At 35.2% G+C, this 23,684-nt stretch overlaps 1 protein-coding gene across 8 annotated transcripts in view; it reads left to right on the top strand.

Moving 5' to 3' along the window:
* UBR3 (ubiquitin protein ligase E3 component n-recognin 3) overlaps positions 1-23,684 on the top strand; it is a 106,314-nt gene that overhangs the window by 27,104 nt on the left and 55,526 nt on the right. For 6 of the 8 annotated variants that reach the window (XM_027678599.1, XM_027678595.1, XM_027678594.1 and 3 more), the window contains 17 exons: positions 1,534-1,762; positions 4,902-5,081; positions 5,830-5,963; positions 7,652-7,738; positions 8,327-8,392; positions 8,478-8,567; positions 9,684-9,812; positions 9,910-9,962; positions 10,572-10,705; positions 11,181-11,266; positions 12,659-12,800; positions 15,955-16,051; positions 17,285-17,426; positions 19,902-20,006; positions 20,984-21,157; positions 21,384-21,413; positions 22,705-23,165. In XM_027678599.1, the coding sequence (XP_027534400.1) occupies positions 1,534-1,762; positions 4,902-5,081; positions 5,830-5,963; positions 7,652-7,738; positions 8,327-8,392; positions 8,478-8,567; positions 9,684-9,812; positions 9,910-9,962; positions 10,572-10,705; positions 11,181-11,266; positions 12,659-12,800; positions 15,955-16,051; positions 17,285-17,426; positions 19,902-20,006; positions 20,984-21,157; positions 21,384-21,413; positions 22,705-23,165 (2,339 nt within the window). The remainder of the gene's footprint in view (positions 1-1,533; positions 1,763-4,901; positions 5,082-5,829; positions 5,964-7,651; positions 7,739-8,326; positions 8,393-8,477; positions 8,568-9,683; positions 9,813-9,909; positions 9,963-10,571; positions 10,706-11,180; positions 11,267-12,658; positions 12,801-15,954; positions 16,052-17,284; positions 17,427-19,901; positions 20,007-20,983; positions 21,158-21,383; positions 21,414-22,704; positions 23,166-23,684) is intronic. The other 2 variants (XM_027678598.1, XM_027678596.1) reach the window with 1 other exon arrangement.

Genomic DNA, 23,684 nt, shown 5'->3' with positions numbered 1-23,684 from the left:
CTTCTTAAAATATCTGGTGCATCATTTGTGTCTGAGGCTTAACATCAATAGCGTGAATGTCTTGATGATAAGTGTTACTGCCAGTGATTAAAATTGTTTAAAGCTTTAATTTAAAGGAAATTATATGACAGGAATATCTGGAATACCAGAATGATGTGTATTAACTTTGTTGAAGCATTGCAAATACCTTATTCCAAAAAGTCTTTAACTGAAAACAGTTACCATTGTACTGGGGGCTGTATGTAGAACATACTTTCAGTTATTATACGTGTTTCCATCACTGTGGACCAGCTAAAGGAAGGCAGTTTAAGTAGTCTTGCAGTGTTTCCTCTAGTGACATCCCCATCCCCACCCTAGTTCATTATTTTTGAGGATATTTGCTGGAAAAAACAGTTTCTGGACCCAACAGCAGCATTATGTCATCATATTTTTGGAAGTATTTTCTATATGTGAAAAACATGGTAGTATTTTAATAATAAAAATATGAGAGCACTGAAGTTAAGACAGGTAAAATAAAGTAGTGATTTGTGTATGGTTTGGTGAAAACACAGCTGCCCAAGTGTGGTTTTAAAATTTCTAATTCTATGCTTATGAAAGGTTAATACTGAAGAAGGAATAGGCAAGGGATTTTTAGACTTTGATCTGAAAATTTTTATCACTACACATCTTGTCTTCTTACTAAGCCAAGCAAGTCCAGATGGTTAATTCAGAACCTAAAGTACTGAGTGAGAACTGATTTCAAAGCTGGCAGATATGCCCACATGTACATGCCCTGCAAAAGGTTGGTTTACAATGCAGTCTGAGGCTAATGGAGGACACAAAACTGTACTATATGCATAGAATATAATACAATACATATTGTATGTATATGTATTGATACATTTAAATATGATCTCGTTTAAAAAAACCCAAACAGTTGTGTGAAGAATAACAAAACTTGCTAATTATTTTAATTATTGAGGGGAAAGCACTGAAAGTTTATTAAAAAGTATAGGATGTTATGATAGCAGAAATGAAATTCAGTGTTGAAATACCTCCCTTGACAGGTAAATGAAAACCATAGGTAGATGAGCACAAGTCATAAGTCAAGGCAGCTTTATTAGGCACTACGAAACTCATTGTTCATAGTGTATCATTTTAGAATATTTGTTCATGTTGTAGGATGTAAAAATTTAGGATAAATTAATTATTAGAACTATTACTACTTTTGGGTGTTGTGCTGAGACCTTCTATTCATTGTTTGAACATTTCTGGCGGGGTTTTTTAGTGTGAGAAGTATAGAATGAGAAGATTAGATTTTGTGAAAAGGTAATAAAATTAGGGGCTTGAGTTACCCCTCTCTATAAATAGGTTTTTTCATGTGGACTGTTTCTAGAAACTGTACATGGAATACTTACACCATCAGTTTTGGTTTGTCAGGATGTTTCTCAGGAAATGTTGACTGTACTTTTGTGAAGGAATATTTCATAATGAAACAAAGCTATAATTTTTATGTAATACTTGTTAACATCAAAATTTCTTTATAATTTACAGATTGCTTTTACAAAAACTTTTGTTCAGCATTATGCTTTTATTATGAAAACACTGAAGAAAAGCCATGAATCAGACACAATGTCTAATAGAATTGTGCATATCAGTGTTCAGTTGTTCAGCAATGAAGAACTAGCACGCCAAGTAACAGAAGAATGCCAACTGCTGGATATTATGGTCACTGTTCTGTTGTACATGATGGAAAGTTGCCTTATTAAAAGTGAATTGCAAGGTAGGTTGATATGTTTGTTTGCTTCATTCCATGGATAATAAATTGATTATAGAGGAAACTTAATTTTTCTTGGGTAGTCATCCACCCCCTCCAACCCTTTTTCCAAAAATGCACAGGATCTGGCAATGTATTGTAGAGGCTGAGTATCAGAATTTCCTAGAAATATAAAGGTAGTTATCAAGAGTGATACTGATGTTTTATCCTTTGGTTTGTAGGGTTGTTTTGTTGTTTGTTTTTTTTTTGTAGGAATGTTATATAGTTTAGAATACAGAGTATTACCTTGCAGGTGCTTAATTTATTGGGTAAAGTGCATAAACAACTATTTGAATGAGAAATTACATATGCAAATTGAGACCTTTATGAATTTAAAAAATATTTTCAAAGTATTTCACAAGCTATTTGGAGTATTCAAAATTGTTTTAATTTTTCTCTCCTGTGATTGCCTTAATAAAACTTGATATATAATTAGAGGAGAATAATTTAGTACTTTGTAAATACAGTAATTTGATCAAGCTTTTTTTTTGACAGAGTGGCAATTTGAATTTGAACTAGTGTACGTTGTGTAACTTTTTTAGAAAGCAACTGTCCTATTTCCGCCCTCCTTGTTTTACCTGTCCTTATCTGAAAATGGTGTCACAATGAATCTTGCTAACTTTTGTCATGCTTTGATGTGCCTAACAGACTGCAGGCCTCTCAGCCCTCTTTATCCCAGTTTGAATCTGAAAATATTCTCTAGACAGGCTGAGTGCTGCTGCTAAATAAGCATTATCAACTTCTGTGTGAAATCGTATTTTTTTGTTGCCTGAAGTATCCTTTTTCTCAGAGTCTACTCTGTGTATAGCCTAAAACAGTGACTGTACTGAAATGGGAAATCTTCACTCATCTAGCTCTCATGTGCCCTCATGCAGCAGCACTTCAACATGAGAAGTTTTCCTATTGCCCTACGTAGATTGCTTTACAGTATTAAAAATGTTGAACATTTAACATTTTGTATATCAAGTGATTTTTGCTAAATCAGTGCCATATTGGTGGAATGTAATTTAAAAATTACTTCTAAGCATCTTCTCATTGTTACTTGTTGGTCAGTATGGGATGGTGGTGTTGGTTATGTTCTGTAATGGATCAGAATTGCAGCCAAAAAGGCTGTGGCTGTGATTAGGCATTCTCTGAAGAAGCTTCCTGGTAATTAATGGTGTAAACTGAGGCTGGTAAGTTAAATAACATCAGATATATTTGTGATAGATGTGTGAAAAAAGACTTTGCCCTGGAGCAACTACCCCATTGTTTCCTTTTCCCAGCACCAGTGATTTCTCTTAGCTAAGATACCATCACAGAATTATAGAATCTTTTAGGTTGGTCATTGAGTCCAACAGTAAACCTAATACTGCCAAGTCCACCACTGGGATGTGTCTGGTGCTTTTCAGTGTTTCCACATTTCTTCCTCACTGCTTCATGTATGAGGGCTTGGGCATACTGTACATTGACAGAAAAAAATCATAAAATACTTTATTGGGGTTTTTCCCTCTCATATTCTCAGTGGCCTTCCTTTGCAATTCTGTGGGCTTGTATCTTGTGTATATTTCAAATTATCACTTAGGATGCTGGAAATAGTGAGAAGTCTTTTAAAAGTCTGTGCTGGTTAGATAAATTGAGAAGACTTCTCTTTGTGCAGCTACTGCAAACAATAGGTTGTTTAGTATCTGAATGAGACAAAGTTTACAAATCCAGCCAATGGATAGATGGAAAAGCATGTTGGAGAGGAGCAAGGAGAGAGTGGAGCAGGAATTGTATCTGCTGTGGCATGTTTCGTTTGCATTGCTTACAGATCCTAATTGTTTTTGAACAGCTGACACTGTTCACATACAGTTCACTGAGGGTATTAGTGGATGCTGTGATAAACTGTTTTCGTGAAACAGAGTTAACCTAAGAGTTGTGTTGATACCAACTTTGTGTTACTAGGTTTACTAGTGTGTACTACTAAGTGTTAATAGTTCGCCTTACCTCTCTCACACGTGGTGTGAAAGGATGAGGAGGAGAAATATGGATGCAGATGATAAAACTGGCTCTCTAGGAGGATTTATGTCCCTATGTTCTTAGAGACTTTTTTCCTCTCTATCAGCACATTCCTCCTAATGAACTTTTCATGGGAGAAGAATTTATACCCCCAAGGAAAAAGTATTGGTGATGGTTCACCCTTTGAAAAACCAACCTCTTTAAATGACATTAACCCTGGCTTCTAGAGTGCTCTGAATAAGAAGCAATGCTGCTGTCCTTTTGAAGTAATTTTGGATTTGCCTAATCTATACTAGGACAGAGAATCAGCAACATGTAACTGACCTGTAACTCTTTGCAAAAAGTCCTTGAGCAGATTCAGGCAGAGGTGTTACCCTGCTCGTGGACAGGCCAAAGGGAACCACTCTACATACAGAGGGACCTCATCAACCAGAGACTGGAGTCTCACAATAACAGTATTTCTTTTTGGCTGTGGTTGTGCTGCTTACAAACCTTTCCCGGTGTAAAGGGTAATCACAGGAGTCCTTCAGTGCATTTTTACTGGAATAGAGCCATCCAAAGGCAGGTCATCTGATGCAACCTTCTCTTTCCCTAGTCTTGGGCAGGCTGCATAAAAACTGTGTCCCAAATTCAGAGTGGAAATGCTTTTCTTTGCTTTCCTCAGAATCACTGTGCCAGCGTAGGTTTTGATCACCAGATTTCTTTTTGAATGCCGTAAGGTAGCTTGCTCACTGGGAGTATGTCAAATTCAAAATAGATTTCAGGTGTTGGTAGTAGGAATTGTATTGTTTGGTCTTTTTATACTTCCTGAGAGTATTCAAAGAGGCATAACTGTGATGGTTTTACTAACGCAGTGCTTATCAATGGTTGCAATAGTGTTCAAATTATGAGTGGTTTCTAGTGAGTGGGATCTATGTTGGTGAGTCCATGATGAAAAAACAGCTTCAGGTACCACAAAAGAGCTGTTCTTTTCTGCAATTTTCTTTGTGTGTGTCTGACCACAGCATTACAGTACATACTAATTGTTATTTTTACATTATTTTATTACTTTATTTATAAATTACAACAAGAAGGAAAAAAATAACTTTTTCTTCTCCTTTTGCTTTTTTTTTCTTTTTTAACCTAGATGAAGAAAATAGTTTACATGTTGTGGTGAATTGTGGGGAAGCACTACTGAAGAATAATACCTACTGGCCCCTGGTTAGTGATTTTATAAACATACTTTCACACCAAAGTGTGGCAAAGAAATTTTTGGAAGATCATGGTCTTTTGGTAACATGGATGAATTTTGTATCATTTTTTCAAGGTATGTGACACTTATAATCAGTACTAATACAAGGATGTTAAGACAGCTTAATGTTCACAGTAGCAAAATCCTTACAATGCTGTATGTAAATATTTAATTTATTAGTATTCTCATAAGTTTGTATTTCTGGAAAAGAACAGTATATTCTAGAAAACAGGTAGATTAAAAAAAATTATCTGATGGATCTTTGCTCTTCAACTACACACAAGACACTTGCATCACACTTAGTTGACTGAGATTGGTGCAAGAATTCTGAGGTTGTATTTGAAGTACAGATCATAACTTGTACTAGAAGTGTTTTATTGGTCAAGTTCTAAATTTAAGTACTGGGTAAATTAATTTGACAAATCGGGATTTTTTTAAGCGTTACAATGGAGAATTTTTTTTATTATTTAAAAGAAATATTTCAAAATGGTGAGCTTCTCAATACTGATAAATGTTCTGAGGACCAGCATCCAAATGTTCTCATTGACTAAGTGACGTTCAAAGTCAGTGTCACCTGAACAGTAAGGACTGCAGTTATTAGCTGGTTTAGAGCTAATGTTCTTTTCTGGTTTATTTCTGTACAAACTTAATTGCTTGTTCTCATGTTTTATCAATTATTCTGCTGCTAGATAAAATAGATTCTTACACTTTGTGGAGGTTTTTTTATCTTTATTGGTGTGTAAATGCATAACACTAAAAATACTTCATTCTATTTAGCCCTAGTTAAATATTGGGTTGTATAACTCTGCTTAAATCTTTGAAGGTATGAATTTAAATAAACGAGAATTAAATGAGCATGTGGAGTTTGAATCGCAGACATACTATGCTGCCTTTGCTGCTGAGCTGGAAGCCTGTGCCCAGCCAATGTGGGGTCTTCTGTCACACTGCAAAGTCAGGGTAAGGCTAATGTTTCTTTGTCATAATTCTTGGTTTTATTCATGACTTATTCTAGAATTCTCAAACTTGAAAAGTCTATCTGTTTTGTGTTTGAGAAGACTTGGATTATGCTGTCTTTGTCTATCAGATAACATAAAACTTCAGTCAGCTTGGATTCTGTGTATAATTCATGCTTGTACCTAATTTATTGTCTCCAGTACTGGGACTACAAGTTCAGGATGTGTACAAGTCATTCCATATGACTGTACATATGGAATAACTTTGATCTGATGGAGAACTTGATAACATGTCTCTGAGTCATTCTACCTTTGTTCAGTGGGAAAGGAGATACAAAAGTTGTTCTAATGTGATTATAATGTTGATTGTGTCTGCAAACACACAGTTCCTTATAATGAGGGATGGAGTAATTTATGGGTTTGTGTAGTTTTACTGTCAGTCTGAGGTGAAAGCCTCTTAAATTTTGACATCTTATTGTCTCCAAACTAGAGCAAAACTTGTTGCTATTTGCTCGACTGTAAGTTATAGCAAAAATTGAACCCATCAGCTTTTAGGGATAATTAACATATAAACCCCACTTTTTACTGTTTTTCTATGAAAAAAATACTTATATTTGAAATTAGCTTATTGAGATGCTTAATAGTGTCCATGAGACAGTAATACTTGAATTGAACTGTGCAGTAAAAAAATGTGCCCAAGCATACCATGTGATTTTAAAAGTTAAAACCAGGCCTTTCTGTGTTGTAATTTATACTGATGCAATATGAATGTATCAATTTGAGTCTACATTAGCTCTTGAAAACTGAATTACAACTTCTGGCTTTTTGAAGTATTCCTTTCCTTTTTGCTTTGGGATAGGATGGTCTGCCTTATTTTAAGACCTGTAAGATTCCTTGCTCCACCTGTTGTCTTGTCAGTCATGTCCTCAGCCACGTTTGAATCTTTGGTTGTTCTCAAAAAATCTGAAAATGTTCTAGAAATTTCATAGCTTAATTGTTGTACGTATTTAGTGAAACCTGATGGATGGGAAGAGATTACAGCTCATATCTCACAGGATAGGGAAAGCCTGCAGAGCCTGGCCCCCCTATAGAGGGTGGAGCAACAGGATGGGAGCATGGCTGCTGTATTTCCTGATGAGAAAAGGTGTCTGACTGAGCCAGTCAGCATTTGCACAGCTTCTGGCTGACCTAAGCACTGCTGGCTTTTGCATAAGAAGCGTGTCATAGATACCCTGAGAGCGTGAGGCAAGTCTGAAGTCTGTGTTTAGGGGGAAGGGAAGATTAAAGGAAAAATCTGTTAAATGAAACTTTGCAAGTTCTGCTGATCACAGAGCAATTTGGTTTAGGTCCCCTTCTGCCTTCCCTTTTTGCACATTGCTACTTCTCTCTTGGAAGCCAATGTACAGCTCTAGTCTTGAAATAAATGATTTAACCTGAAATATAATGTAGTTTTATGGCATTGTTATAGAGTTACATCATACAGTCATAACAGGTTTTGCTTACTGGTAAAATCTATGCAGTATTGTGGTATTGTAGCATTTTGTGTTGGACTCAGTGATCTTGGAGATCTTTCCCAACCTTAATGTTTCTGTAAAAATATTCTTGAAATAATCATGTGTATTTGTAGTAGGAAAACAATGATACTTAAAGCTGTTTTGGCTCATGTAGTGTGCTGGTTTCTCTTAACTGCAGGAAACACAGGAATACACACGGAATGTTGTCAGATACTGCCTTGAAGCGCTTCAGGACTGGTTTGATGCTATCAACTTTGTAGATGAGGTAAATATCCTAAGAGAATTTAAGCAAAGTACTGTGAAAATCTGATTAAATTTCAATGGTGATACACTTCCTGCCCCCTACTCTCCCCTTAAATTAAGTCTTTGCTCAAAGTAGTAATCAAAAAAGGATTGCCTTGCTGAAATTAGAGTTTGTACTTAATAGTTGCAATGTTATATCCTAAGATCCTTTATTTGTAGAGTCTTGGTGACTTAGATTTGCTGGTGCAATCTTAAGCTGTGTGAGTTTTAAAAGGGGTGCTATTGATACACTACTGTTGTGCTGAATGAAGGGCTGAAGCAATGGCAAAAGAGAAGTCCTGTTGTGCTGTGGTAGTGGGAGCAGCTTTGCCAGTTATCAGGCAATACTCTCAAACACCTCAGAGTGCCATTGGCTACTGGGGACTTAGAGAGAAACTACAGCTGTCTAAGGGGAACTTGACTAGTCAGAAAGGCAGGGTAATGAAGTAATAGTGGAAAGTCCATCACATGAAGACATGCTAAGATACTGTCCTTGGTGGTTGTGACAAAGACATTTGTAGGTTTGGTTTTTTCAATATATTATATTAAAATACCTTTCTTTTACTTTCAGCCAGCTCCTAACCAAGTTACTTTCCATTTGCCATTGCACCGTTACTTTGCCATGTTTTTAAGTAAGGTAAGCACATGTTGTAGTCACACAGATGGAAGTTCCCTGTCAGATGTGATCATTCAGTACAGTGTGTGCTTGCTTTTGTTTCTAGGCTGTCAAATGCCAAGAACTAGATCTGGATACTATCTTGCCAGATCAGGAGATGCTGATGAAACTAATGATTCACCCGCTTCAGATTCAGGTATGGACAGACTTCTGACTTTGCAGATGTAGAAATACACACAGAAAAAATAGTTGCTGTCTGATTTGTTTAACCCTAGTCATTTAAGTATATTCAGAAGTATTTAGCAAAGGGAAGCATGTCTTAATTGTGGAATGTCAAAATAACTATATGTGACAATAATAACTAGAAAATATTGAGTATAAGAGAAACTTTTTTTTTCTCCTTCATATTACCAAAATTAAATATGTGGCATTAGTTATCATACTCTTGAGAGGTATATAATAATATTCACTATAGCACTTCCAAGAGGGTAGGAAGAACCAACCCTTTGAAAACATAGAACTGTTATGTGAATAGAATGGAATGCAAGTTGAAAAGAAACACGAATATGAAAATTTCTAATTTTAAGCTCAGACTGAGTTCAAGAATGGATGCACCCTGCAATATTTATTTTTATTTACAAATTTGGATTGATTTGTATGTAAGTGGCAGTGAGCAGTATTTTTAATCACTGCTTTTAGATCTAACCTCTTTAATTACAGTATCTTCATTTTTTGAGTACTTCTCATGTATAAATCACTTCATTTGGCTTTGATTACTTTTGTTGTCTGAAATGTGCTCTCATATTAAAGTGTGGTATTTGTCAGATGTCCCTGATCGTTGCAGGGGGTTTTGACTAGATCACGTTTAAAGGTCACTTCCAGCCCAAACTATTTTATGATTCTACGAGGAAGCTGCAGAGAGACTTTTCACAAGGACATGTAGTGACAGGACAAGGGCCAACAGCTTTAAACTGAAGGAGAGTAGTTTAGATTAGGTATCAAAAAGACATTCTTTACTGTGAGGTGATGAGGCACTAGAACAGGTTGCCCATAGAAGCTGTGGCTGCCCTATCCCTGGGAAGTGTTCAAGGTCAGGTTGGATGGGGCTTTGAGCAACTTGGTCCTAGTGGAAGATGTCCCTGCCCGTGGCAGTGAGGTTGGAACTAAATGATCTCCAACATCCTTTCCAACCCAAACCTTTCTATGCTTTTTATGTTTCTGTAATCATATATTGGTGATCTGCTAACATTGAATTGAATAGCTGAATATCCCTGATATATTTATAATTTTTCATTTTATTTTCCCTGAACAGGCAAGTCTTTCTGAAATTCACAGCAACATGTGGGTTAGGAATGGTCTTCAAATTAAAGGACAGGCCATGACTTACGTGCAGTCCCATTTCTGCAATTCCATGATTGATCCTGATATTTACTTGCTGCAAGTAAGTTATGTTTTCTGAGAAGCCAAACTAATGCTGTTTACTGACAAACTATTGAATTAAATGAATGGAATAAAATTAATTTATTCTCTTTCTACAGGTCTGTGCCTCTAGACTGGACCCAGATTATTTTATTTCATCTGTTTTTGAAAGGTAAGTTTAAAAGGAGAATGGTCTTGTTCAATGTTGTGCTAGCTGTTGACTAATTTATACAATGTGATAGAAAAATGGCATGTCTGATACACATCTTCAGTGGTACAACTCTACCTAGCCAAAATGAACACTTATCTAAGGGCTCTACTGAAAGAAGTATCTCTTGATTTTAAACAGGATTGGCTTTTGATTTACAGTGCAGTAATGAAGCTTCAGACTTTTGTTTTCTGAGCATCTTTAGGGTTTTTAATATATGCTAGGATATTCCAGCCTGAAGAAGTAGATAAATAGAGCTGCAATAGTAAGAGACACAGAAAAGAGGTCTGCTTTTCAGGGGGGGAGGAAAAATCAGTTTGAAAACATTAATTTTCATTAACTTTTGTATCTTCATAAATGTAAGGTGTTTTCATAAGGAGTAAATATCATTATAGCACATTCCATAGATAAATAAAAATCTAAATTTAAAAAGAAGGTTTTCATTTGGTTTGTTTGCATGTATTTCACTTTGTATTCATTTAGGTTGTGGTGAATGCTTTCCTGAGTTTGTATTACATTTCACATTCGTGTTTTTGGAGAATGATGTTTCTGACTTTACTGTTTGCTGTGTAGATTTAAGGTGGTAGATCTATTAACGATGGCATCACAGCATCAAAATACAGTTCTTGACTCAGAGCACGAAAGGTCCATGCTGGAAGGAGCCTTAACATTTTTGGTCCTTCTGTTAAGTCTTCGTTTACATTTAGGTAAGAATCACTGCTTTAGGAATACTTGTATGTAAATAACATTAAAACATGTTCATTTATATGCAACACTTAGTAGCTGCCTTAAAGCTGATCAACCATATAGTAACTTAGAGCATTCAACACTTAGTTTCTTCTTTGCCAGTTATTTAATTTTAATCCCTTATGGATTAGAAATAGATATAATATAACGGAGAAAACGGCTTTAATGGAAGTGAGTGATTTGTATAGGTGATCACATGAAGATTCTCTATCTTTTCCAGAAAGACAGCAGTTTTAATTTGTACCTGTCTTTTCTGACTAAGATTGTCTTTCATAACATTTGCGCTCCCCCCTTTTTATCCTGTATTTTTATAGCACTGTATGATTACTTAATATTAGTTTGTATCAAGTTTGACGTGCTTTTAATGTCAAATGAAAACAATGTGTATTTTAAAATTGTGCTATTTTAATGTCTTTTTAAATTTTATTGTTCTAGGAATGACAGATGATGAGATCCTCAGAGCAGAGATGGTAGCCCAACTCTGTATGAATGACAGGACACACAGTTCATTATTGGATCTCATATCCTTGGAATACATTAACTAATGTGCATGAATGAGAATGACAGGTGCCTGAATAGTAATAGGATTTTGGAGCTTAAACAGCATGTTTTTAGCTTACGTAATTAAAACAAATTGTGTAAAGGTGTGTTAGCACATACTTGTTAGCAAAGGCATTTGCTCCATTTTTTTTTTCTTACAAAATATGCTATACTTTTTAACAGTTTAAATTAGTTTTGATACAAAATGCTGTAATGCTGTTTTTATTATGTTTTTTAACACTGCAGAAGTCTTTTAGGTGTGAGATAAGAAGTCTGTTTTCCAACGACCTTGTAGAAAGTTTAGCCAAACGTCACCTTTATCTAGGTTTGAGCCTTTCAATATTGCTATTTTTATGCCAGTATAAAAAGCAGCCAGTCTACACTATATTTGCTTTTGTTATCAGTAGCCGAAAATGCAAATAATAGCAATCCTGCATGTTGCTTTGACATTGGAGTGAAGTACATGTGTTCTGGGAGAAAGAGTAGCAAACTCTAGGAACTCTTCCTGCACAGGGATACAGTTCGTGTTCCCAGACAGCTCATTACAGATGTGCAGGTTTTACTGCTATTAGTGTCTTAGGTTCTGTAGGCAAATTAAATAGCTTGTCATAATTGCATAAAAGAGCTTGCAATCCAAGGATAGGCACTGAGCAAAAATACTAGGAATATAAAGATAGGAAAGGAGGAGATCGAGAGTTACAAATCTGTAATAAGAATTATTAATTGTTATGATATGACCTAGTAACTCAAAGATGTGTAAAATAAGCAATCACTTAGAATGGTTCACTTAAGTGAATCACTTAACTATGTAAAATAAGTGAATCATTATATAAGCAATCCCTTTTCACTAAGCAGAAGTTTACTCATTTGTAAGTGCTACTTGTGTTTTGGAGTAATGTCAGTAGGTCAGTTAAGTATTGCTACCAAAAATGAGAACTCTCCAATCCAAGATGCAGAATTACTTATTGTGTTCATGGATCCTGAGCTATTTACTTGCTTTTTCTGCACTTAGCTGTAAATGCAAAATATTCTTCCTATGAAGAGAGACAAAACGTTTGTAAATAAAGGCAAGTGCAAAAACTTTATATACACTAAAGATAGTGGGTTTTATTTCTCATTAAGTACCTAATTTCTTGAGCCAAGCATGTAGCAATTGTCTTACTTTAAAAAGTTTACTGTCCTAGCTAGGAGGCTTTGCTTCTCTTCAGTCATAGTTATGGTTCCTAGCAGCTGGAGCATACAGACCTCTTGTGGTAAGCACAGAGCACTGCTGAAACATGGTGTGAAATGAGTGACTGAAAATGTCAAGAGAGGAGTAAAATGGCTGTGGCCTGCAATTAAGTTAATTTTGCTTTCCTTAACACAGACATTACATTCCAGAAAACCCCAATCCCAAAAGTGGTATTATTCCAGGAAGTTTAAGCTTTGAATCAGTCCTGTCAGCTGTTGCTGACTTTAAAGCTCCTGTTTTTGAACCTGGAGGTTCCATGCAACAAGGAATGTATACACCTAAAGGTATGGTAATCTGTGTTCCCTTGCAACATACTCAGGGATAAGATGCCTAATCAGTGTTTGTTTGGCTTTGTTGTTGTGGGTTTTTTTTCCTTAAAAATAACCCAAACCCAACCTACCAAACGATGTTAAAAACCCCACCTCATCCTCCCCACAAAAAAGCCAAACCCACTACCACGACTAAAACCCCACAAAACTTGTTTGACTTTTTCATTATTGTCTATTGCTTAAATTTAAGAGCATTGCTAAAGACCGTCAATAGTTTTCAATAAATTCATTTTGATCTAGGCTGAAAACAAAATATATATCCTCAGAAAACAAGGGAAAATGGAGAACTGAAGAATTATTTTATTTTACTGATCTGCGTACTTAGTCATTCATATGATTTAAAAAAATCTGATCTTCAGTAGTTTAGAACTGTTAGCACCACTGAGATGTCAGTTGCAAAGATACTTTCTTTGAATTTCTTCACATTTTGATTATTAAAGATACCATGATTCTTTATTTTATTTTGCTTAACAATACGAGTATCCTGTAACATTTTCGACAGTCAGTAGTGAGGGTCTAGAACAAAATTCAGGCTAAGCTGGTTATAGAATACTGTTCTATAATTCTACAATGCATACAGTGCAAAAATGACAAGTGTCTTGTCCTGACCAGCTTGTCATCTAAATTGGACTCAACACAGCATTGGTATATCAAAGGAGCGAAAGAATTTAAGAACTTAGCGTTCCATTACTGTTTCCTGTCACTGAGCAGATAAGCCTGTAGGGCTGAAATACTGCATTTCACATCTGAAATGCTCCATGTGCTCTGGTTGTGCTTCAGCTAATGGCAAAGCTGAAGAAGGTTTAACTCCTTCCTCCTCTGCGTACCTCCCTTGAAAACTGGAAAGGTTGAGGTTTCACAATTTTGAAATCATTTGGTTTGTAATCTTTTGTGGATTTTTTTTTTTTGGCAGGGCGAGGAGGGGGGCGGACAAAGGAGTTGATGTAGGAACTAGTACTGTACTAACTTTTTTGCCAGCTTTTATATTGTGAGACTAGTCAGTAAAGATCTTTTATACAAATTAACAACCAGTGAAGTAATTTTGAGAAACCAGAGTTTTGAGAATTGATTCATCCTGGTTCCTTGATGTGAAATTAGGCAGCTTAACACCATGTATTTAAAGTAACTTTGTTTTAATGTTATGTAAACTGCATTTCTTTATGTCATATTCCATTTCTGGAGCTTGTGAAATGCTGGTATTTTTCATAACGGAGTGTGAAGGAAAAAATGGATTGTGGTATTTTTAATTATAAAACTTTATATTTAGGGAATCTAATGCTAGATTACAGTATTTGGGTGTTGTTTTGTGTTTGGATATTTTTAACTTTAGGTAAACAATTTATTCCAGAGGAGAACTGTGTTAAGTATCTCATTTATAGCAGTAAACACTGAAGTAATTTGTAACACTATACAGAATAGCTCCTTCTTAGGGTAATAAAAAAAAAAAATCAAAAAAGCTTCTGCAGGAATAAAAGCTGGCATGGTTTTCTTTACTATTTTCTTTTAAGTGTTCATATTCTCCATAAGACTACATAGGTTCACAAAACCTTGGCTTTTAAGAATCGTAGTTTGTGGCCTGTCACAGTTAAAGCAAGTCATGTGTAGATCCATTCCCTCTAATCCTCTAATCCCTTGTTTCCCTAATTTTGGGGGGGTGAAATCTACTTTATATTCACAGATCCCTAGATTTTGCTTCCATCAACTATCAGTAAAAAAACTCAAAACCAACCAACCAAACAGAACAAACCAAATTCCAAAAACATGTTCTTCCGATTCTCTGTAGATTTGTGTGCTGATGATTAGTTGTGTGTGCATTTCCAATGTTCCCTATATGGCTCCCTCACTGAGTCCTTTCTTCTCGTTGTGCGTTAGCAGCCCACACAAACTTAGTCTGTATTTCAGACTGCAGTAGTTAACTCTGTCCAGAAAAAAATGGATGTTTCGCAACCTAAATTTGATCATATTTCATATGTAATGGCAACTATGCTAAGTGTTCTCTCTCAGCAGCGTATGAGGATATCTGTAGAGCTGTAATCTTAGCAGGGGTTAATATATTGAGTATAGACCATTATACAGGAGTACAGGCCACTTGTCTTCCTGCCTGGGAAAAATTAATCTCAGAAGTGTGGCAAAGCTGATTATTTTTTCCTGTGAAAAGTTGGAAGAATGTTGTAAGCACTTGTGTTATGTTATTCCTGCTGGTGGAGCTAAAATTCTGTGTCCGCTCGGTTTCTTCCTCCTTTTGGGGTCATTGAATCTTGCCTTCATATTGCTGTGTTATGAGAGCTAAACACTTCAAAACAATTCATTGATTGAACATCTTTTTTTGACTCTAGGTTGGAAACCTAGTTTTGTTTGTTAATAATTTGTAAATAGAAAAAAAAGGCAGTTAAATGGGATCTCTTTATAGACTGTTCTGTGTTGGCCCTGATCAATTTTCTGTGATTGCTCTGAAAAGCCACTCCTGATGTTACTTTCGAGCTACTAAATTAAACAGATGTAACCTAGATTTTAATGCCAAAATAATGCATAGCTATTAGTTACAAAAGCATATTTGTAAAGGATTGATCACAGATATCATTTGATACGAAACTTTAACATTTTCAAGACTGAACAAAAAATTGTGGTTTTGAGGTCACTTGGTTCACTACACTTAATGGTAAAATATCATCTACCTGCTAACTGCTCTGCAGTCTGTACTTCTGATTTTCAAGAGGGCTTGTGCTTATCATGTACCAAGTGAAAAATAATTTAAACTTTTTCTTACATGTACTTGGAAATGAAAAAGAGCAGAACAAGATGTACACAGAAAAAGTGTTTTGAGAGTTGTTTTGGGGAACTTGTTAATAGAAAAGAACTATTGCCTTTAAATAGAGTGTTTTTTTTGTTTTGAAACAAATCAAAATTTCACAAGAAATATTTTTCTGTCTTGATAGTGGTAATTATTAATATAGTAAGTACTACTAGAGTTATTAAAAATTGCTGTAGTTTGCTGAAATAATTATATAATAGAAAATCACATAATTAAAGCTAGATAAGAAGAGACTCTTAATATAAAATGTAAGGTCTTTAAAGAGAATGTTAACGCATAATTTCTTTTAAATAACAGCTGAAGTTTGGGACAAGGAGTTTGACCCTGTCATGGTAATACTTCGAACAGTTTACCGTAGAGATGTGCAGTCTGCAATGGACAGATATACAGCATTGTAAGTTGGATCATTTTTAGAAGTGTAACACCATATCGTTGCTCATTGCACAAATTTTTTGTTTTCACTGTCTGGTAATGCTAATCATTTTGTCAATGTTTTCAGGCCCCCCAGATTTGTCCTGGAGAAAATAGTCCACAAATTTCCAAGCAGTATCAGGATTTTAGTTATTTTAGTCTGTTAGTCTTCCATAAATATTTAAAAATATATCTGAAGTGCCACAGAGAAAGTAGTGAATGTTGTCACAGCTAAAATACTTAATCAAAGCTAGTGTTTAAAAATCAGTTACAAATTATTTAAAGCAGCATTATCTATTTTTATTTATTTTACACTTAGGTACATGAAGCGCAATATTACAGTGTCCTGTGTTTTGAAATTGTTTTGAAATTATATTGAAGACAATATGTTTTTTTCCTGTGTATTCTCTCATGACAGAAACCATAGGTGAATTAAATTCTGATGTACAGGAAAAAACACTGGTGAAACTCTTTCAATTCTAACAAGCAAGATGATATGGTCTTAATTCTGTTCCTTAACATTCTGTCCCTTACAACTGTGTACTCTTATAGATTCGTATTTCAGCTGATTTGTCTTTTATTGGGAGTAAAAATCAAAATTAAAAATCCTTTATAATAAATGTAATGAAATAATCCTCTGCCCCTGTGGTGAGTGAGGTAGTATTCTACTAAATAATTGCATTGTCTATTGCACTGGATTCCACTTATTAGAAGTATCGGTCCATATTGAACTTAAAATTTAATTTTTAAATTCACAGATATGATAGTACTGATACTGTCAATTGTAGCTAATTATGGGTAGCGTTTCCTGGTATAGCCTGTAACCCATTCCTCCACGTGTGAGTTTTCTTTGTTAGATGACCAATGTGGTTTTGGGTGCAGTGAAGTTTTCTCTCTCCTCTGTGTGCCTCTTAGAATGAAAATGGAATGCGTAAATTCCTAGCAGTAGCTAAAAAATCATTTAACTTTATAAATAAAGGTCATTTACATCAGTGGTAATCCACAGAAAAATGACACTGGAGTGAGTTTGATCTTTTTGGAATGCTACTTAAATATATTAAATGGCTTAGAAATGCTTATCATTATAAAGTCAGTCTAAACAATAAGAATGCAGGATAATTAGTGTAGCAGTGGCAGTTGTCTACATTATTGCAGTGTAGATTTGCAATATTGCACATATAGAAACATTTTCAACGTTTAACATTTGTTTCAACAGTTTAAAGCAAAGTGGTAAATTCCCTGGAAACCCATGGCCTCCGTACAAGAAGAGAACACCACTACACCCAAGTTACAAAGGTCTCATAAAGCTTTTGCACTGTAAAACCCTGCACATCGTGCTCTTCACACTTCTTTACAAGGTACAATCATGATTCTCTTTAAGTCCGGTGTTTTACTTCCACATTTTTTAGAAAAGTCCTTAGAAACGTGATTTTTAAAGTCTATTTAGAGTAGTCAGGTTCAATTTTTTGTTTATTTGCTATGTCCAGTATGAGATTTTTTTCCTTCCACTTCCATTATTTCATGAATGATTAATTCATATATGCACACACTAAGTCAGGTACCCAAGTGGATGAACAGTCCTCCTCTACTTTGAGGAACATTGTCTTAACCATCAGAGTTGTGATTCAAATTGTTCTTCCTTGATGGTCCCAAGGAGCACAGTGGCATGAGTGATGTTCCTTTGGCTCCCGTTGCAGAGTTTTAAGGCCTCAGCATCTTGTTCAAATATATGCAACCTTGGTGGTTTATATCCTCAAGAGCAAATAGGACTTATAACTGCAAATGGTTCTAACATCACTGCCTGGGCACATTCTGGCTTTTGATAATGTTATAGCACTTGTTTTTTAGGGCTAATTGATGTCCTTCAGTTGTGTTTGGTTTTGTCATCGATAGTTGGCTGCTGTCTTTAAGAGAAGTGCATCCTTTTTGAAGAGTCCATTCATCAGAAAATGGGACTTGGAATCTGTCTCTGTACTTAGGAAGTGCTGCAGAGCCAGACGAGGGACTGTAGAAAGCGCTTTGATTGAGTAGTGCCTTTGCTGGGCAGACTTTCCTTTTGTGCGCTTTTAAGTGCTTTCAGCTTCCCTAAAACTGTTTTGCTTCCCTGTTAAGCTCTGTTGAATAGAAAATAACTGTTGTAATACAGAAATGCTGCTGAAGGAAAGAAGAGCTTGGGATTATGTACAAGATGAAGTAATATTTTGATATGGAACAAAAATGGAGAATGTAGGGAAGGAATGCATTATCTTTTACTGTCTTGCTCATTGGTTCTTTTTTGGCTGCTTTTTTTCTTATTCCATTAAGAACCTTCAAGACTTTTTTCTTGAGAATCTTAACATTTCTGGGTTGCTGTTTTAGCTGAAATGCCAAATACTTTTCCACCAGATTTATGAATGGTAGAAAATGCATAATGATTTATCCTGTGGGGTTGGCTTAAATGATGTCTGGTGTATTTGTGAAATTTTGCCAATTTGTGACAGCCTTTATTGTATCTCTTGACTTTTGGGACTTCCTACAGAAGAACAGTAAACTACATTTGATGAGTTTACTTTTCAGAAGTGTTAGTCAGCATGATTTTTGATTCTGACTGATACAACTGCAGGTGCTCTTCATATTAACATAATACTGAGAACAAGGACTCCCTGAAGCAACAACTCAGCCTCGGGCATATTGATCACCATAACTGGTCCACTCTGGCCTCTAATCGGGAGGCCTGGAGACAGACCATTTATAACGCTGCTGATGCTTTTGAGAAGGCACGCAGGATCACTCTTGAGGAGAAAAGACAACGCAGAAAGAATCGAACCTTGCAGAATATACCATCTAAGGAGTCTTTCTGCTGTGTCTTTTGCAACCGGACTTGCCTTTCTCGTATTGGCCTTTTTAGCCACCAACGCGCTTGCATGAAAAAGGGGTAGAGCCCTTCCCAAATCTTCGTTCGCGAAGCCTAGCCATGAATACTGAGTCCCCTTTTTAATTAAATAACTTCTATAATCTGAGATTTGGTTGGGATTGATTAAATCAGCTGCTCAAGCATTTTTTAGAAAAGGTATTGTAAAACAACGTATTTTTTAAAGGATTTTATCTCTCTGATGTTTCTAATGGGTTTATCTACTTAGGAAATTCATCCCATTCAAAACGAAGTCATATCTAAAACTTTATTAGGCTACACTCTGAAACTTTTTATAGTAGCCTGTCTACAATGAAATTTTAAACATATTTTCTCATACACTTCTTTTTGGTCACTTGCAAGTTTTTGCCATTTTTCTTTCCTTTAAATCAGAATATTCTCAAGAGAAAACTGTCCTGGTTTTTAATTTCAGCAGCACTGGTTCTTCCTCTCAATGCATTAAGAGCTGTGTTAGAAGAAAGATAAGGTTGTTTATTATTTGTAACTCAAAAAGATGATGTGCAGGTTGTTGTGAACTAAGTTCATATTGACCCTCTGGGGTTCCCAGTTAGGCATCGCTTGTAGGACTAGGGCCTTGTGAGGCCTTATGGTAATGGATCACATGAAAAAGGGAAGGCAGGCATGTGGCTCGCAGTAGTGGTGACTGTGCAGCTTTACCTGCCACTTTGGAGTTAAAGGAAATCGCAACTTGAACTAGTAATAACTTTCAAGTTTTTTCTGACTGGAAAGATGTAAAATTAAATTTTGAATTTTTGGAGATGATCAAAGGTTAGTTTTTTTCTAAACCTCAGAATAATTTTTAAACAACTTAAAAAATATATAAAACCCGAAGAGTCCAAAATGTATTATTCAGAACACTTTTTTTTAAGTTTAGATATATTGAAACCTTAATCTTCTAAGATGTGAATGTTTTTCTGCCCAGATATTAATGGATCATCAGAATTTATCAGAGCATGTGCTTTGCATGGTTTTGTATTTGATTGAGCTGGGGTTGGAAAATTCTCCAGAACAAGAATCAGATGAAGAGGTAAGAATAAGTGCCATATTTTTCATTAGAATATAAAGGTATTGTCTAATGATTAATTATTTTTAAAAAATATTTTACCATAGGAGTTAGAATAAAATATCTGTATTTGCTTATACAGGGAACAACTTAAAAAAACAAACCACCTCTCCCCCCAAAAAAACCCGAAACCCAACCAAAACCAAAAAAAGCAAGACCAAACAAAAAAAAAACCCCAAAAAACCCAACAAACAAACACCATAAAAACCCCTCCAAAACCTCCATATTGTTGTGAAGAAGAATATGGTATCGTTACATTTTTCAACAGTTTCTCTATATAAATAGCCTGACAACATAGATTGATTAGATGGTTACAACTCTTTAAATTAGTACTTGAAATTGTGTACCAAAAAAAAATTAAATTATTGAGTCAAAAAATCATTTTAATTTTTAGATTTTTAACTGAAACCTTTATTGCTAAAGGTCTGTATCTTCTAAAATATGTGAATTAGCCAGAATTTTAACTCTGCTTTTGATGAGAGTCTGAATATAAAGAACCATTTTTGTGATTTCAGATTCCCTTATGTTATCTGACTTCCATAATTTTTTTTATATTTAATGTTGCTTTTATGTCTAAGGATTTGCAACATTTTTTTTCAGAGATTGACTTCTGTATAGTTCTGATTTTTTGTATTAATCTTAGATTGTACGGCTTTGGATTATACTCCATAGCTCCTTCTACTTCTGCTAGCCAGCACTTATGGCTGTATTTGATTATATTCAAATAAAGTATTTAAATTTACGTATTTATCAGCCCTGTGGTCCTCATGGATCACAGTCATAATTTTTAAGAGATATATTGGCTTCATTGAGTTACATGATGTTCAACATATTGTTCCTATCTCATGGAGAGATGATGGCCTCTAATACAGTTATAAAAGCAACACAAGTTATTTTAAAACAGAAGAGAAAGTATACTAGGGGTTTTTTAATTGTTTTAGGAATCTGCAGGTGGACAAGAGCGTTGCCATGATAGTTGGTTTCCAGGTAGTAACTTGGTTTCTAACATGCGTCACTTCATTAACTATGTCCGAGTAAGAGTACCAGAAACTGCTCCAGAGGTGAAGAGGGAACCACCTGCAAGTACGAGTTCCGATGGTTTGGCTTCGTCACAAGTAAGTATATACAAATGCTAGTCCTTTCCCTAGATTAGATTAAGGTATTGCCTGTTTAGGCTTTTTTGTTAGGATTTTTGTTATCGTTTTTATTAATTTCTTGGGATATTCTCTTTCCTTTGGTAATTTTTCCTAAGTGTACTGATAGCAGAAATAGAAGTTATTTCAAATGTTACCTCTTTCCAAATTATATATTTAACGACTTTTTTTGTCCTCAATCTACCAGAGTTCAAGGCGGAAGAGCCTCCAGAGAGAGGTAGATCTGTGTGCAGTTTGTTCTCCTAAGCAATTAACTAGCAACATGGCTTTAATTGTGCTCATCTTAACATTCAGTGGAATCTTCTAATTTTCCTGAATTCCTTTTAAATTCATGTTGCAAGAACTTGTGCTTTCTTTCATGTTCTTGGTGGTAATCTTAGGTAGTAGATTTCAAGCAACAAAATGACCTTACAGTTTTAATACGTATTTTGAAATAAAAGCTTTTTATCAAATATAAAATGTCATTGATGGCATACTGCTTGAGCTCTGTGTTTAGGCCTGCTTTGTCTCGCCAACATATTACTAACATTCAATAATGTAAAATAGTCTTAGCTTTCTTGAATCTAGGTAAGTTTAACCTTACATTGAAAGTGCATTTGAAATTATTAGTAGTGGTTTTTTGTTGTTTTGAAAAAAAATGAATACGTAAATGGTGGGATCCTGAAAGATTTACAGCTAGGAGCTGATACAATTTCTGTGTCAGGATTGTATGCCAGATGTAGGGAAATACAACATATTTTTTTTTGCACGTTAATTTCAGAAAAATAGACAAAATCTAAAGTAGGAAGGGGATATGAAATAGGTTAAAATATAAAGGGTAGATTAGAGAATTGTCAGAATCCCATTTTTATATTTAATGTCTTAAGTATTTGATCTCTCTTAACTGCCTAGCCTTCTGAGAGGGAGAGAGTAAGATGTCTTTCTGCTATGGATTCAGCATATGTATCCTTAATTTAGTACTGAAAGCAAGAGCAGTATAGGATAGAGAGATCTGAATGGGCTCTGTCATTAATGTAGCTGCAATCATCATACCAAGTTCTGCTTGTCAATATGGGTATGTGGCATCTGGATCTCAGCTGATAAATCCACAGTAAATGGACAGTGCCATGGGGATGTGTGTTCACCTGTGTGGCATTAAGAGTTATGTTGTGCAACAGTGCTCTGTAGACTTCAATATAGACGTTTAAGTGATGTAAAGATACTGAAATTACTGTTCTAAAAAAACTAAGGAAATATTACTTGGAGAACAGACAAAACTTAGTTGTTTTGGTATGGATATTTCCATTTTGTACTTGGCTTTTTATGCAGCTGCATATAACAGACTTGTATCAAAATATGATATGCAGGCTTAGTATTTTGCTGTCCTAATTTTCAATACATTTTGGGAGGGGAGAGGAATCTTTAAGTTTTGTGCTTTTCCTCCTAGCTTAAAATATTTTCTAAGGTTTTGTGAATGTATGTTGTTTATTGTATTTTTTCAAATTAATCATTATGATTTTTTCCCCAAGAATTCAGGAACAGCTCAAGTGTTCAGTTTGGTCGCAGAACGTAGGAAGAAATTTCAGGAGATCATCAATCGGAACACCAGTGAGGCAAATCAGGTGGTTCGGCCCAAAACGTCCATGAAATGGTCAGCACCTGGTGCAACTCCACAGCTAACCACAGCCATTCTAGAAGTCAAGGAAAGCATACTGTCCTTGCTGATTAAATTGCATCACAAACTCTCAGGAAAACAAAACTCTTACTATCCTCCGTGGTTGGATGATGTGGATGTTTTAATCCACCCAGAAATTCCAAGATACTCTCACGGTGATGGAATGACGGCAGTAGAAAGAATTTTATTGAAAGCTGCTGTACAGAGCAGATTGAATAAACGTATAATTGAAGAGATATGCAGGAAGGTGACACCTCCTGTCCCACCAAAAAAGATTAGTTCTGCAGAGAAGAAAACTTTGGATAAAGAAGAAAGGTAACATTAATAACAAAGTAAAGAGGCAGTAGGAAATTGTGTGTTGTGCATCTATTGATTGATCTGTCTCTAGGTTTTTGCATTAATTACATGTTAAAGGAATAAGTCTTAATTCTACAGTTTTCTTTATCCATTTTAAATATACATGATTTACATGGATACTGGGGTGGGATCTGCACCTTGTATTTTAGATCTTTAAATTAGAAAACTTTCATAATAATTTGGTGTGATACACATGCTGACCCTTTATGTTGCTGCATATACCGCTCGTGTATACAAAGGTGTAGAATTAAGATTGTGTTAGTTTTTGTGGCTTAACCTTAAGGTGAGTTAGAATTTTTATTTGTATTGTCTGTTCATTCACATGCACACATCACACCATGATTAGTTTTGACCTTTGTTTAGTATATTTGGGTTTGGTAATACTACCTTTTTTACTTGTCTGAGCCATTCAATTTTAAAAGTATGTTTTTAATTTTTTTTTGTAGTTCTTATTTTTTTTTTAAATTAAATTCATAT

The sequence above is a fragment of the Neopelma chrysocephalum genome, unplaced genomic scaffold (genome assembly GCF_003984885.1).
Source record: "Neopelma chrysocephalum unplaced genomic scaffold, ASM398488v2 Primary Assembly neopelma1_44, whole genome shotgun sequence".
Lineage (NCBI taxonomy): Eukaryota > Metazoa > Chordata > Aves > Passeriformes > Pipridae > Neopelma > Neopelma chrysocephalum.
Note: the sequence above shows the minus strand (reverse complement) of the source record. Positions and strands in the feature narration are given on the sequence as shown.